Genomic DNA, 15,254 nt, shown 5'->3' with positions numbered 1-15,254 from the left:
TCTATGGGTTTGACGGATATGAGCCTGGGCATACATGAAAAGGAGAGAAGCACGGCCATATATGTCTAAATATGTGTGTGTGATATTATTGATGTCATTTGAGATGTCAAATGTGATTTCATCAATTATGTCAATAAACAGGGCTGGAGTGATGTAATAATTAGACCAATAAAGTAGAATTGGTGAATTTCAATTTTATTTTGTTATGTAAACGTTTGTTTTGATCTCATTTCAACACCTAACGTCACTTTAAACTTTGTTTTTTCAGTGCATTTCTGGTTTTCTTTTTACAAAATGGAAAATGCTATTACTGTACCAAACGATAAGGTCTTTTTAACTTTTGTGTTTTTTCAGTGAATTTCAGTTTGTTTTTTTATCATATTCGGCTTTTGGTTGTGCACAACATGGGGTTTGCTTTAGGTAGGCCTGCCTACAGGCACAGTATGCACCTAAGCTTCTTTTAGTGGCCAACCCCCTGTTGTGGATGAGCTTTGGACGTAGGTAGCGGGGATGTTGGCCAGGCCCTGCGTTCACACTTGTTGCGGATGGCCTCGGACTGGCCTCTGCACTTTAGCCATGCATGCTGTGCCCACCCCCATGCCTGATGGCCAAACACCACCCCCAGGCCCTATGCACAACGCCCCCCATGGGCAGCATTGCCCTGCAGACATCTAACCCACATTTGTCTTTAATAGTTTTTTATTTTTCACTGGTACTGCTGTACTGCTAAGTAAACTTCACCCCTATTTTACCATGAGGGGGCCATCATGGGAGATCCACATTGGGTCCCCCGGGAGTACTGCGGTAGCGGCAGCCCAAATAGTTTTTTCTACTTTTGGAACTTCGGGGTGGAAGTCCATGACCTCACAGAGCCACTACTAGTCATGAGAGTTAATGGATTTGTAATGGCAGTTTCTGGCATTTTGTGAGAGTAATCTCCTAGGTACATAATGGTCAAACTGAGTAGGCAAGTACCTGACCATTTAAGGAGATGTGCACTTGAGCCAGAGCTCTGTCTCCCAGAAGCCACATCTGGCCTCTAATAATGAGCTAAACCCACTACTTGTATCCTAAAATACCAGCAAAGGGCACCAGATCATGCAAGGACAGAGGCTCAGGTCCTGAAACTCTCCCTGATGCTGTCATTTCATCGAATTGCTGTGATACAAGATCTGAGCACAGGGTGGCTTTGAACATGGCAGCTTCCATACCCACAATGCGGCAAGGCCGCGATAGAGGATCCGAAGCAATCGGCTAGACTACAATATCCCCATTCCCAGCTGAGTCAATCTATCCTGTACGGAAAAGGAGTGACTAAGGTTGCCAAGTTATTTACAGCAGCTCAGCTATTGTTTGTGCTAATATCTCCTTACTATCTGCGGCGGCTGCAATCCCTGCAATACATTGACCGTTACCACTATTACCATCAAATAGCCTTTAATCGAACAGCAAGCTCCTACCCTCTCACTCCATTGCTTGGTGCTATTAGCAGCACACCAGATGACCCCGCAGTGGAGGTCTCCCTCGGTCTGTCGCTGGATGGTCGCACCCGCTTGTGTCTAGCCACTTACGTACTTCTGAGCAGCATCAAAAGAACATGCTCGCGGTGCGGGCCACGTTCTCTGCTAATAAAGCCGCTTTCACCCCTGGCTCAACATAGTTAAAGTTAATGACTGATTGTGACTGGTTTGATTAGTGGTGTTCATAGAAGCAATACAGTAATGGTCACTGCCCACTCACCACTGCATAACGGGAGAGGCATCCAGTGCCAAGGCTTTTTTATGAAGTGATTCACTGCCGGATTCAATATTCTCACGAAAGCCCCCTAGTTCAAGGCTTCTCCTCTCTGGCCTTATTAATCTAACAATACTAAGAACACACACAAGCACTCACTTTTTACTTCCATTAGTGGCTGTTTAAAGACATCAGTAACCATAAAGGCACTATATGGCACCATAAAGATATTTACAACCTGCATTCATCATAGGCAGTTCAAGGGCACCTATAAATCATTAAAGCACAAGGCACCTTAAATACTGTATAGAGTCAGTGGCAATCTACTCAGCCTTGCTACACCTGATGTAAACCCATTGGTCTTGAAATTGCATTCAACTTTATATGTGTCTATGCTATTACCATCCTACTGAAAACTACGAGATCTGATATAAGGACTTCGATAATACTAGCGCAAGATGAACAAACTGACCAATCTGTGTGTGTAAGTTGATTAAAAACACAAAAGACACTAAAACATTACTCGCCATCGCAAGAATAAACCAAGTAGCAACCAACTTGTATGATTACACACTGCATGCAAAGTATGTCTAGTGGCTACTACTCCTGTATTGCAACTCTGGCCTCATCCATGAACTGAGGCTAGGTAGCTAGAAGTCTTATCTCCACACAAACGGACAGTACCCTCAGTAGCCTCATTGGCCACAATGACTAAAGGAACCTGGACATCAAGATGATTCCATCTGTCCATGCCTTTCAGGCTTCTCAAAATACTACCCATGTCAAAGAGTAACTCCATAAAAATTCTCTCACTTAATACAAAAGGGATGCATCACCCAGTTATGAGGAGGACAATTATTGAATACACCTACAAATTCAGATGTGACTTACAACTACTACAGGAATCTAAACTCGCTTCCTCAGATATAGCCTCCTTCAACGCCCCATGGTTTGCTTAAGTTATAGGCTCACCCACACACAAAACAAAAAAGAGTTTCTTACCATCATCGCCAAACAAGCAAATAATACTGTCTAGACACACTCTCAGACCAGAACGGGAGCTCAATACTTAATAAACTATCAAAATCTGGCAAAGGATTTTAACTATTGAACATTTATATGCTGAACACTAACAATACTGACTTCTGGAAGCACATCAACGAACTGATAGCAAGTCTCTCCAAAGACTCCCATCTGATAATGGTGGGCGATTTAAACCTCCCACTTGATCCCACCATCAACCGTGGTTTCAGAGCCAAATTTAGATCATCCCCATCACATAAATTATTTCGGTAAATATGTTCCAGCTTTTCCCTTGTTGATACGTGCTGTATTTAACACCTGGATACCAGAGACTATACAGTCTACTCCTCACCGCACCACTCCTTCTCCAGAATCAATCACATATCAGCACGCAGTAAAATGGCAAGATTGATCATTGATTCCGCCTTCGAACCCAGATTAGTCTCCAACCACTGTGCCATTTTGGCTGCTTTGGACTGGGCCACAATCACTCCAAAAGACAAAACCTGGAGACTTAACTCGGATATTTTACAAGATAAAAATCCCTTAGAGAAGATCCGCCAAGCCATTAAAAATGTTTCCCTCGAAAAACCTCCCCATTGCTGCTATCCCCAAGTTCACTGGGATGCTTTTAAGACTACCAATTGGGGGGTAATCATAGGCATCAGCGACAATATTAACAAATCTGCAAATGCTCAGTTGGTTAAGCTGGAAAAAAAGATAAACAACTTGGAGCCAGACTTCAATCGGAGAAAGACACACTTCTTTTAAACACATTAAATTAAACCAGAAAAAATATGAATATAACAAACTCCTCTGCTCCAAGGCGGGCCAATAGGTGACCAAATTCAACTCAGTAAAACTGTGTGCTGGCAACAATGCTAGGAAAATTTAAGCCCACTAATGAAAAAACAAATAGAACACCTCACAAATGACCCCTGTAAGAGACAAACAAGGTAAACTACACTTAGAACCCCAAAACATTTCTGCTATCTTTCTCATTTCTACAGCTCCTGTATGAAGAAAACACTAATATTAACCCAGAGGATAGCTTAACTTACCTTAAATAAGCTCAATCTACCCAGACAGGATGACCATTACCAGTCCTGGCTCAACCAGCCCATTACAGGCTCCGAACTACAATCAGCAATTAAGTCCCTTAAGGTTGGAAAGGCTTCTGGGCCAGATGGCTTCATTGCCCAATTCTTTAAGTCATTCACTGAAGAGCTATGTGCGCTTCTTTTGTCTCTCTTTCATGACTATGAAGACACAGGATACATCGGAGGCCACCAAAGCTCTACTCCCTAAGAAAGGCAAAGACCACACATATCTCCAAAATTATAGATCAATATCGCTCATCATTTAGATTGCAAGCTCTACACTAAAATTCTGGCTAAACGTATTGAAGTGAGTTTACTACTCCCAATCGGTCCATAGCAAGCTGGCTTCCTTAAAGGCAGACTCTTCAACCATAAAATTAGGCTTTTATGACAAGGACTACAGGTTTCCAAATCCAATAACTCTCCAGTTGCAGCCATAGCAATCGATGCTGAAAACGCATTCAACAAGGTTGTGTGGCCCTTCTTGAAGTCCACAATGCCTTGCTTTAACTTAGGTGAATCATTCATAAAAATGCTTATGGCTGTATATTCAAATCCAAGTGCCAAAATCGGGTCTTACGGAATTCTGTCTAACTCTTTCCCTTTCAAACAAGGCACAAGGCAGGGCTGCTCCTTATCCCCCTCCCTTTTCCTTCTAGCCATTGAACCACTTCTGGTGTCACTCAATGAACCTAACAACTCTATAGGTATAAACATCAATGGTAGATTTTTCAAAACCGCAGCATACGCAGATGACATCCTTATTGTAACAGAGCATGCGGATATTGCCATCCCTGAAATTACGGTCAAAATTGAGGAATATGCTGCAGTTTTGGGCTATACTCTAAACAAGGATAAATCTAAAGTACATCCATTGAATATTATTTGCACCAAAAAGGCTGTTGGAAATTTGGACTTAGCTTGGGAACACAAATTTATTAAATATTTAGGTCTCACATTCAATGACAACCGCACAGAATCTATCTGACATACTGAATGCCTAGTGTTCCAAAGGGTACACAAATGTCTCGAAGGATGGCCACCACAACTACTTACTAAGCATGTCCCTCATCCTTTGCTCAGATTAATTTTTTCATGACATGGACCGTCTTCTAAACAAATTCATTTGGAATACTAAGAAACATGGTATTTCCCTACAGAAACTTAGACTTAGACTACCTAAATACCTATGCGGTGCCGACCTTGCTGACTTTAGAAAATACCAGCTCGCCTTTTTGGCTGCCCAAGGGTTGAAATGGCTTGACAATATTCTCGACTTCACTCCTCCATGGCTCTCTTTTGAACAACTATTAACAGACAACCCACCTCTGGTGTCACTTCTAACCGTCTGTTAACATTAGGCCTGGGCGAAAATTTCGTTCCGTTCGCGGAAATTGCGATAATTTAACATTTTCGTGTTCCGCGGAGAGCGCGAAAATGTCAAAATTTCCGCTTTCCGCAGCTTGGCGATAATTTGTTTCTTGCTCGCGCTGTAAAATAATACATTCGCGCGCGCGATCGCCTTACCTGAATCCCTGCGTTCGCCACAAGTTTTCTTGATCCGGTCGCGTTCTCCATGAGATAATATTGTTTTTAGCCATTTGCGCTGTCTCGCGACAGTTTGCGCCCGCAGTGACGTCATGCGTCGCGCGATCACGTCTTTCTTCTCGCGATCATGCACCGCAAGACAACTCAAAACAAGATGGCTGCGCCCGCGAGCAACCACATGGGTAAGTTGGCGACCCGCAACCATGCAGAAAATCTCGCGAACATGCGGGAAAAAAAATTCCGCATCTTCGCGATATTTCCGCTTCTTTGCGATAATTGTAAACATTTTCGCGATAATTTGCGAAAGTGGATTTCGCAAATTCCTCCCACCCCTAGTTAACATCACCCTGTTCTCTATAACCCGATATTAAAACATACTAGACATATCCTATTATAGCTCGATCTTCACCTGTCAGACATGAAAATAAAACATTCCTTACATTCCTCAGTGTGGTTCAATAATGACATCAAACTTGACCCCAATCCACCCATCTGTGACCCGTGGAGGTCAAAAGGAATATCAACAGTAGGTGATCTTGGCTCCAGACTCCATCCCCTATCTTTCCACGACAACTCACAAACATTTGGAATACCCCATTCTTATTTTTACAAATTTCTCAAACTTAAAGTAGCCATTTCTAACCACAAAGCCTTCCCTTTTTAAACTGCCTCACTACCAATCTTCCTATCAGTACTTAAGAGAAGAGGTCACGTAGCCTCTAAGATCTACGCAAAGATCATAACCACTTCACTATTTGACGCCACCCAACTGAAATGGCACAAGGACTGGTCTTAAGATGGTCTATCTAACTCTTTGGATACCGACTGGCCTAAATTTTGGGCTTCCTCATTTACCAAGAAAATAACCCCAATTCTCGCAGACCAAAATACACATCCTACATTGAACTTTCTATACACCACACAGACTTAAACGAGGTCTTATGGACAAAGTTTCTTGCTGGAGCTGCAATTCTGCTCATGTGAATCTTCGCCAAATGTTATACGATTGCCCTCTGCTATACAATTTTTGCAATAAAGTACACAACACCACTGACATTTTCCAAACTAACCTTCCCAGGAACTTTTGATTTTCAGTATGCAGAGCCCTTAACCCCTCGCACACGATGGGCCTACAACATGAAGACTTATTACTAGATTACTTATTATTCACCATTTCCCTCAAAACCATCCTCTCGGAAATCATTGAGGAATGCCTCCAATAACACATGGTGGGAATGGTTGAGATAAAATAGAGGCTCATATTCTATCCTCTCCATACAATAACTCTGGATCTTGGCTCATAAGGCCCTATGGAACAACCTTGAACTGCTATCTAGAAGTAATTTATCCCCCATGTGAAGTGTTGTCTACACCTGTCTTATCCATCTCATTTACACCTCATAGCACTGGTTCATACGTGTGTCCCTTATATCTCATAACAATACATCACTGACACTGCCGGTTAAGTCTTGACAGATTTTTCCTGTCCACCCCCAAACTAACATTGGGTAATCATCTCTAGACCTTTTCATTTTGCTTTCTTCTCTACTATCTTCCCTACTTACTTCAATTTGTATTACTTTTTATCCTCACTGTTGCGCAACAAAGACAGTACCACATTGTTGAACTCTGTTAATTATGTGACATCAACTGTACTTGCCACCATGCATCTGTGTGACGATATATTATGTACAGAATGTTCTCAGCTCATGAATGTTTGCCAACCATCTGTTATGTATTAAAATCCTTAATAAAAACGTTTGAAATCAAAAAAAGAAACACTGAGATACACCCTGGAAGTATTCTTGCATGTAAGGGCAGCAATTCCACTCATATTTCATTTCTCTCAACTGGAATGTTATTAAGTGAGACATTAACATCGATCACTATCATATGTCGTGGCAAAGGACTGAAAAGTGGTGCTATTTCACTTCACATAGGATTTAAGACTTGATTTCTTTAGCTAGAGCAGCAATGAAAGACTACCAGACAGCAAATGGCAATGTGGAAGGTGGTTCAACTGAATACTCACCTGCCGCTAACAGACATACGCAAGCCCTTAAGCTAATTTCCAATATCTTCCTCCTCTATCCTGACTGTAGGGCACTCTTACAATGCAACACTAATTGACTACATTGTGTGTATTTAAGATCTTGATTCAGTGGTGCAACATAAAATGATGAGTGCACCCCTGCAGACTGTGAAGAGGGACCCCTGAGTCTCTGAGACCTTGGGGCACAATAGGGTCCCCTCTGAATGATTGGGGGCCACCTGAAGGCTGGGGGCCACCATGCACCACTGGGGCTACAGGGGCTTGTGTTACACCCCTGTCTTGATTGTCAATACAGTTCAGTTTTAAGGCAGTCTTACACTATTCTTATGGGGAATATCTCTTGAAGTACAAATTCTTATCCTTTTTTCCTCATGTCACATGTACCGAACACCAAGATCCCTTGGATAATGTTCTCGTGATACAAAAATAAAAATACATACAAATAAATACACACTGTTTGCAAGAGATACTCAATTTTCTGAAAATCACATACATGATACCCCTTAAGAACGGCGGCAAAATCTATGGCTTTTGAGCAAACTTCTTTGTGGAACTGTGTTGTAAACCTCACTGTGTGTCCAAGTTAGATTCAACATTTTTAGAAGTGGGATGAGACTGTGGGGCTGAGGCTGGAACACCCTTTCGCCATTTCTTTCATCCTACTTCTCAAACCCTTCACCTTTGAGGAGGGATTGACTTGCTCACTGCGATGAGTTGAACAGTGTAGGAGACCGAATATGGTCTCCTCTTATTAATTGCTTACTTTAATGTGGATTTGGCGAGCAACATTTTGGTGATTTCTGGTCTAGTTGCTTACACACAGATACATCAGCATCTACCTTGACAGAACAGCAGCCACCAACATGGATGCGCCATGATAGGTAACATACAAAGAAAGGGACAAGGACAGCATGTATGGAGTCTCCCCTAACCTTCATGACGTGACCTCTCGCAGGTTGCATCATTCAGGCAAATAAAACACCTGCGATCTTGTCTAAACAATCACACAAAAGTGTCAGGGCCACAAGAGAGGGGTTTTGGAGCAGAAAAGACTAGAATGATGAGCAGCATGGGAGTGCAGACATGCCATTAAAAAAAAAAAAGCATACATGCAAGGAACAAGGGGTGCAGAGAACAGGTAACAAAATGGTGTTGAAAGAATGTCTCCTATGGTTAGGTTTAATAAACCCTTCCAAACAGAAAAAAAACACATTTAGAAGAAAAACTCATTCCCCTTCATCCCTCATGTATTTCCACTTTCGCTTGCCCCTGTATAACTTTCCTTTGCTAGCCAGATAGGTTCACTCCATCTACAAGCGGACACAACACGCACACCATGTATGTACGTTTATTTCATCGGGTGTTATGAGAAACAAAAGAACATCGACTTCAGTTGTGGTCACAGAGGAGTCCAAGGCCAGATTTTTTAATTGTAAAATTTACAACCGATTGGTATGAAATTAACGCTTCGGATTTTCACCATTTTCCATACACAAGTCTAACCATTACAGAGTAGTAACAGCCAGAATATCGACGAACACAGAAGACCTTATCAGGAGGTAAGTAAATTCACATGGGTTCCCCCCTAGTGAGAATTACCGGATCCAGTGGAATTTTAAATTTAGCAGAATCACCAATGCTGTGGGTTTACCTGGTTAAAGCAGACTAAATCTATTGGTTAAGGATCTAAGACATGATGCCAGAATTGGCACAGTGAATCAGATTACTGCATGTCGCTACCAAAAACATATAATCTCGGTTATTTCCACATCATCTGAAAATACTAGGACCAAAGTAATGATATACCCGAGAGGAGCAGATTCCATGGTCTAAAATGCTCAGTTTTACTGTGGGTCTGGTAAGGTTACGCTCTTGATCCACGATTGAGAGGCCCTACTTCGATCACGCTAGAGTTCATGGCCAAGAGTTTCTGCTGGCACAGACCTTTTAGGACGAGATGATCTGATCCCCTCTTATTCTCCGGATTCCCAAAACTCATAATCCTAGAATCAAAGATAAAACCTTTCCCACAGTGACAGGCAGCTGAGTCCGCACTTACTGCTTCCCTTCTTAAACACATTTTCGTAATTCGCTTCAAATGGCTCTAAAGCCCTTTCTTTCCCTTTCATCACGAACGCACCCTTTCATCAAATCATCCTACGCTCCTAATCTCCTACTAGAGAGCAATTGTTGGTGAACGCTGCGCTCTATAAAAACACTGACTCACTACTGCAATGGCAACCTCACATTTGACACACTTGTAGGGCAATGGGGAGGTTCATACAGTCTTGTACCACCCGTGGCCCCGTTTGTTTTTACCAGAATTAGAACCCATGCAGGGAGAGACAGGGCAGGCACATGCATGGGTATAAACGCGACGATCACGCTGCGGGAACCGTCTTAAATAAATAACAGTGTGTGAGGAAAATAAATCAGGGCAAATTAAATGGTTAAGCACAACGTGCAGCAGCGTCTGAAGGATGAAATGCGAGGGTATGCCATCACCTCCTCCCCCTTTACTCAAATGGTACGGGCCGCGGCAGGAAAGGTCGAGGTTTCGATTTTTTTGCACCACACGTTATTCCAAAGTCAGATACCACAGTAATCGAAACAACCAGATCGATGCTTTGTTTTGGTATGTCACGTGTTTCAGGGAGCCACGTTTTCTAGAACAGTATTAAGAGGTGAGCTTGCCCCCTTTTAAATATATAAAATGCATTAAAACAATTGCTCCATTAGTATGTCTGATCATGTAAGGCTTCAAATTACAAGGCATAATGCGGCACATTCTGTGTCAGTATCGTTTCCCTACTTTGTCATTTTAAAAAGAATTAAAACTAATTTATGTGGTCTTGTGGAAAATAGTCTGTTCATTAGTATTAGCTTTTATATCAGATGTCAGCAATCACTAACTGAAGTTGGCCAGTTAACCTTGCACAGCACTGTTCTTAGAAACGTCTTTGATCCATTTAAGCTAGAAACATGTTTTGGGTGCAATATGTAAATTATACAGCAAGTAGCAGGCTCAGTGGCGGTTAGAGGTTATAAAATATAGTGAGGCGCGATGGCACCAAACTCACCATAAATGCCGCTTTTCTCCCCAACATGGCACTTCTCTCCTGCATCCACGTGCAGGAATGGAAAGACTTCCTTCCTGCCCAGTGGAACGCGAATCCAAACAATCCTGGAGCTGCTCCCATGCTTTTTAGGTCTCGCCTGAGCCAGCGCATGCGCTGCACTGGCGAGACATTTAGAAGCGAGTTTTAAAAGTGCTGCCCACATGCTTTTTCCAGCCACCAGCTTGCTGTTACGCGCACAAGCGCGCGCGACGTGCACAGCTGCCATGTGGCTTTATCGCGTGAATCCGATCGCAATCACCTTCGCGGCGCGTGTGCGCGCGCACACAACTCCTGGGCTTCTTTTCACGCACTGGAGATGCCCACTTCTTTTAAATCGCTTTCATGTTTGCGGCCGCAGAGCGCGTCCTGCTCCTCCTATTTAATTTGATTACTTTCATGTTTGCGGCCGCAGAGCGCGTCCGGCTCCTCCTCTTTAATTTCATCACTTTCATTTTTGCGGCCGCAGAGTGCGTCCCGCTCCTCCTCTTTAATTTGATCACTTTCATTTTGCGGCCGCAGAGCGCGTCCCGCTCCTCCCGCTCCTCCTGCTTTAATTAAATCACTTTCATTTTTGCGGCCGCCCTGTCTGGGGCTCCAATACTACACGTCCCAGCAGCCCCCGTTCCCACTGCTGCGCAGCCCACGGCTCATCCAAGACCCAGGCCCCCTCGCCGATGCACGCGGCGCACTTGTTGTTTCAGTTTCGCGCCGCGCTGCCGTGTTACTTTCACGGCCGCGCGGCCATTGCTTGTTAAGCATTGCTTTCAGAACACATTGAGGAAGCTCATCTGTGTTTACAAGGTGCGTTTAAGCCAGAAACAATCATATATCACAGTCCAGTGTAAAGTTGGGGTGTCTGTGGAGACACAAAGGTCCAACGCATTGTACACACTATACACTAGACGGAAGGAAATGCCGGGGTGCGGACATCCGGGTCTGTTGGTAACTCAAGCACCTTATTACTCCACTCTGACATGTCCTAAAGAGGTTACTTCCTCTCCGTGAGGGGTTTGTGTCAGATGAATCGGACCTCGCAGCAGCAGACTTGTTCTTACTCCTCCAGTCTCAGGACGGGTATCGGAGAGAAAGAAAAATGTGTTGCTAGCAGCTGGCATATTCATTTCTGTCATCGCCCGCGATGCTTGGCTGTCAGGAGCCCGCGTCCATTAATGTCTCCGCCCTTTACCTTCTTTACTCCTCCCACCTGTCTCTGTTCCCTCCCCTTTCTCTTCTTCTTCGCTTCCGTCCATCTGTCTCCTCGTTCCCCTCCCACAGTTCCTCTGTGACACTCGTGCTCTCCTTTCTCCTGCACCTTGGCTCATCCCCTCTATGCCTCACCTTCGGTTTCTCCCGTCTTTCCCTCCTATGCCCTCCTTGCTCCCAGTTCCAGCGCCGTCGGACCTTGCCCTTGCGCCCCCGTGTTTCACTCACAACGTTTCCTGTTAGTTCTTCTCGCGTGCCCTGTCTGCCGCCGTCCAGCTTTCTGATTTCCAGTCTCTCATGCCTCACAGCATAATTCTTGGACATGCACGTCGCCACTGTGCTGCATCTGTCCCTGATGTGCGAGGGTAGCACAAGGTATATTATGGACAACTGCTTCCGGGCCACCCTCCTTGCCACCCCCTTCAATAGAGCTGACAGGAGCTGTCCTAAACCCTAGTTGTGCATTATGTCTCCATTAAGGAGCCGATTCACCACAAAAGTAATAATTATTTCAGTGATGGGACAAATTTACACAAGCAGGGTTGAACTTGCCTAGCGCCAGGCTACTGCAATTATGTGATTCTGTTATGATGTGTTTTTCGCAGAAGTATGGATTTACCGCATTTGTCACGCAAGCCTTCATTTGCTGCATAATCTGTAGATGTTAACAAAATATGATTTTGTTTCTAGCTCAAATATATCAAAATTTACTCAAAATATTGTGTTTTGTGTTCCCGTGCAGTGAAAGGCCAGTCGCAAAATTAAACTAGTTATCTTTCAGTTGGTTATTGCCATATTTGATTGTGAAACTGGTACTAATGAGATGTAACCTATGCCCAGACAGTGTTACCAAGAGTACCAAGCATTGGCATAGCCAATAGGTCTCGCCTTTGGGACCTTATAAGTGTTTAGCCATGCAACAGTTGTTGTTGCACCAAGGATATTGTGCTGCATAACTAAATACTTATAAGGTCCCAAAAGCGAGACCTATTGGCTATGCCAATGCTCGTTTCAGCATGAGAGCAGCTCCGGGATTGGTGGGAGCAGGCTAACCCAGCGCTCATTTCGAGGCTGGGGGCCTGTGCCAGCAATCCCCTGGCTGTTTCACAGCCCGGAAATTGATGGGTCTACAGTGCGCATGTCGGGCCTGCTGTAGGTAGCCGGCCGGCCATCCAGACATATATACTGAAAGAGGCAGCAGTAATCCTGCAATTGCAGGATTCAGCCCTGCCCCCTGCTTCATGCTCACGCTGTACACAGGGCGAGATGGTGGCAAAATAAAACGGCATTATTATGCCATTTAATTTATGTGTGTGTTCACAGCAGGCTATGTGTGCGCTTATGTATGCGCTCACAGCAGGTGGGGCGATGCTCGTCTGCTCTTGTGGAGGAGCCACACTTGGGTGGACCATGTGGCAAGTACGGTAAATCCATAATAATGTGGAAAGCATTGAGGCTGCAGAATCTACAATCCTAAAGGCATTTCTTATAATTCACAAGGTATTATAGATCCTTTTCTCTTTGGGAACTGCTTTGACTATTCTGTTCCCACATTTCGCAACAACCATCGAATGAAGATCTATTGGCGGTGTGATGTTTCCAATAAGTTCATGCCATTCAACAAGCTCCTACAGTCAAGGTACCATCCTCATAAAACTTCATTCCCATTTGGTTACATAAATGATTGGATTACCTGGTCTTCCAAATCAGAGTAAGACTTTGCTATTTATGCAGTAATAGAATGCGCTACTGAAAACTACCTGGATTGACCCGCACCTGTTGTTCCATAAGCCCCAAGAAGAATTAGCTGGTGTAAGATTGTTGTATAAAGTAAATGAATAAAATAAAAACTGGTACAAGAAAGAACGATGTAACAGTACACCAGACTACCAAACCAGTAAATAAACAGGTATATAGAATATGTTAAACTGTGCATTGTCAAGGATACTGACATTTAAATGCTCAGGTGTCAATTATGGACATGAATATACTATCCAGACCATTAAACAGCGGCACACCTGAGGACCGCACAATGGATTTATTTTGTCAAAGGCTTCGCCGAAACGCGTCGTCGTTTGTGTGCACAATAAATCCACTGTACTGTCCTCAGGTATGCTGCTGTTTTCTTCGGGATTCTCCCGGAATGACTGGTTTCGTAAAAAAAAAAATATATATATATATATATACACACACACACACACACACACACACACACACACACACACACACACACATGGGGAGACATGGGAATCCAGGGATAACAAAATATCTGGAAGATATCATCATTGCTGCTATAATTTGCTTTTTGATATACATGGAATAGAAAGGAGAAAGAATATTAAGAACATTGTGTTCTTTAGTATGTTCGATATGGACCAATCTATAATCTTTTTTAATGCTTTTATAGTTGAGGACTATAACAAATGTATCCTTTTAGGCGGTATGACTGATACATTTTTAGAATCTAGTCATGATTTTTTTATCCAACTGTTATTGAAGGTTCAGGTGATTAATTATGTACTTTACAGTTAATTGTTCCTTGAATCACCTTTTGTATTAGATTTAGGTTATTAATGCACTAGTCACTTTACCAAATATAATGAACATAATGAAATATGTATATAACTGTTGGACTTTAAAATCAAAAGTCAAAATGTACTTTACAGTGAAAAAGGTTCACAAAATGGAGAATGACTGTCAAAAACATATTGCCTATATATGTTTGTCCATATGAAACAGCTATCACTGATATATAGACTGTAATACATACACTGAGATATATGGTAAGAATATACAATTTAAAAACCTCCCACTAACTAAAATTCACTATTCCTAAAATGCACTTGCACTTTACAATCACATAATGAATGTATTAAGTTGCCTCCAATCAAAAGCAATGGATTAATGGATTTATAAGGAATATGTTTTTAATTGGATTGATACTTTTCTGTGTAGTCTGTCTTCACTATCAATATAGGTAGTAACTGCACTAGCACTTTCAAAAAGACACTCTAGGCTCCAGGACTCCATGGTCCAGTAGAAGGCGGGGAGCCAAAACGCGTAGACTGTCCTCCACCGTTTATGTCACCATGGTTTAAATAAAACACTTTTGGAATTACCTGCCGGTTGTGGTGCTGTGATGCTTCGCCGAAGCTCCAGGAACTAGGAAGGTGGTTGAAGGAATATCGAACAGATATATATATATATATATATATATATATATATATATATATATATATATATATAATCACATTCCTTCTAGGAAAAATATATATATTTATTTATTGGTGGCGCGAAGTATAGCTACCTTAGGGCACGAGGTATAGTTACTTGAGATAACTATAACTGCTGAATTTCCATGGTTTTGTGTGTGTAAAATCTGAGCCTAACTAGAACGTTCCTGTAACCTTTGTTTAGTTCAATGAATTTCTATTGTTTTTTAATGCTATTTCCTCACTATAACATCACTGTAAC

The 15,254-nt window shown here is 42.7% G+C and overlaps 1 protein-coding gene across 3 annotated transcripts in view; it reads right to left on the bottom strand.

Annotated features, from left to right (window-relative positions):
* Nucleotides 1-15,254, bottom strand: part of PALD1 (phosphatase domain containing paladin 1) — a 958,342-nt gene that overhangs the window by 849,549 nt on the left and 93,539 nt on the right. Inside the window, exon 1 of one of the 3 annotated variants that reach the window (XM_085603874.1) lies at nt 1,741-1,823. The exons of the other annotated variants lie outside the window; for them this stretch is intronic. Coding sequence (XP_085460000.1) covers nt 1,741-1,748 — 8 coding nt within the window. The 5' untranslated portion in view covers nt 1,749-1,823. Of the gene's footprint in view, nt 1-1,740; nt 1,824-15,254 lie in introns of those variants that run through there. 3 annotated transcript variants of the gene reach the window in all.

This window comes from Triturus cristatus, chromosome 1_2 (assembly GCF_964204655.1).
Source record: "Triturus cristatus chromosome 1_2, aTriCri1.1, whole genome shotgun sequence".
In the NCBI taxonomy this organism is placed as follows: domain Eukaryota; kingdom Metazoa; phylum Chordata; class Amphibia; order Caudata; family Salamandridae; genus Triturus; species Triturus cristatus.
This window is presented reverse-complemented; position numbering and strand designations above follow the sequence as displayed.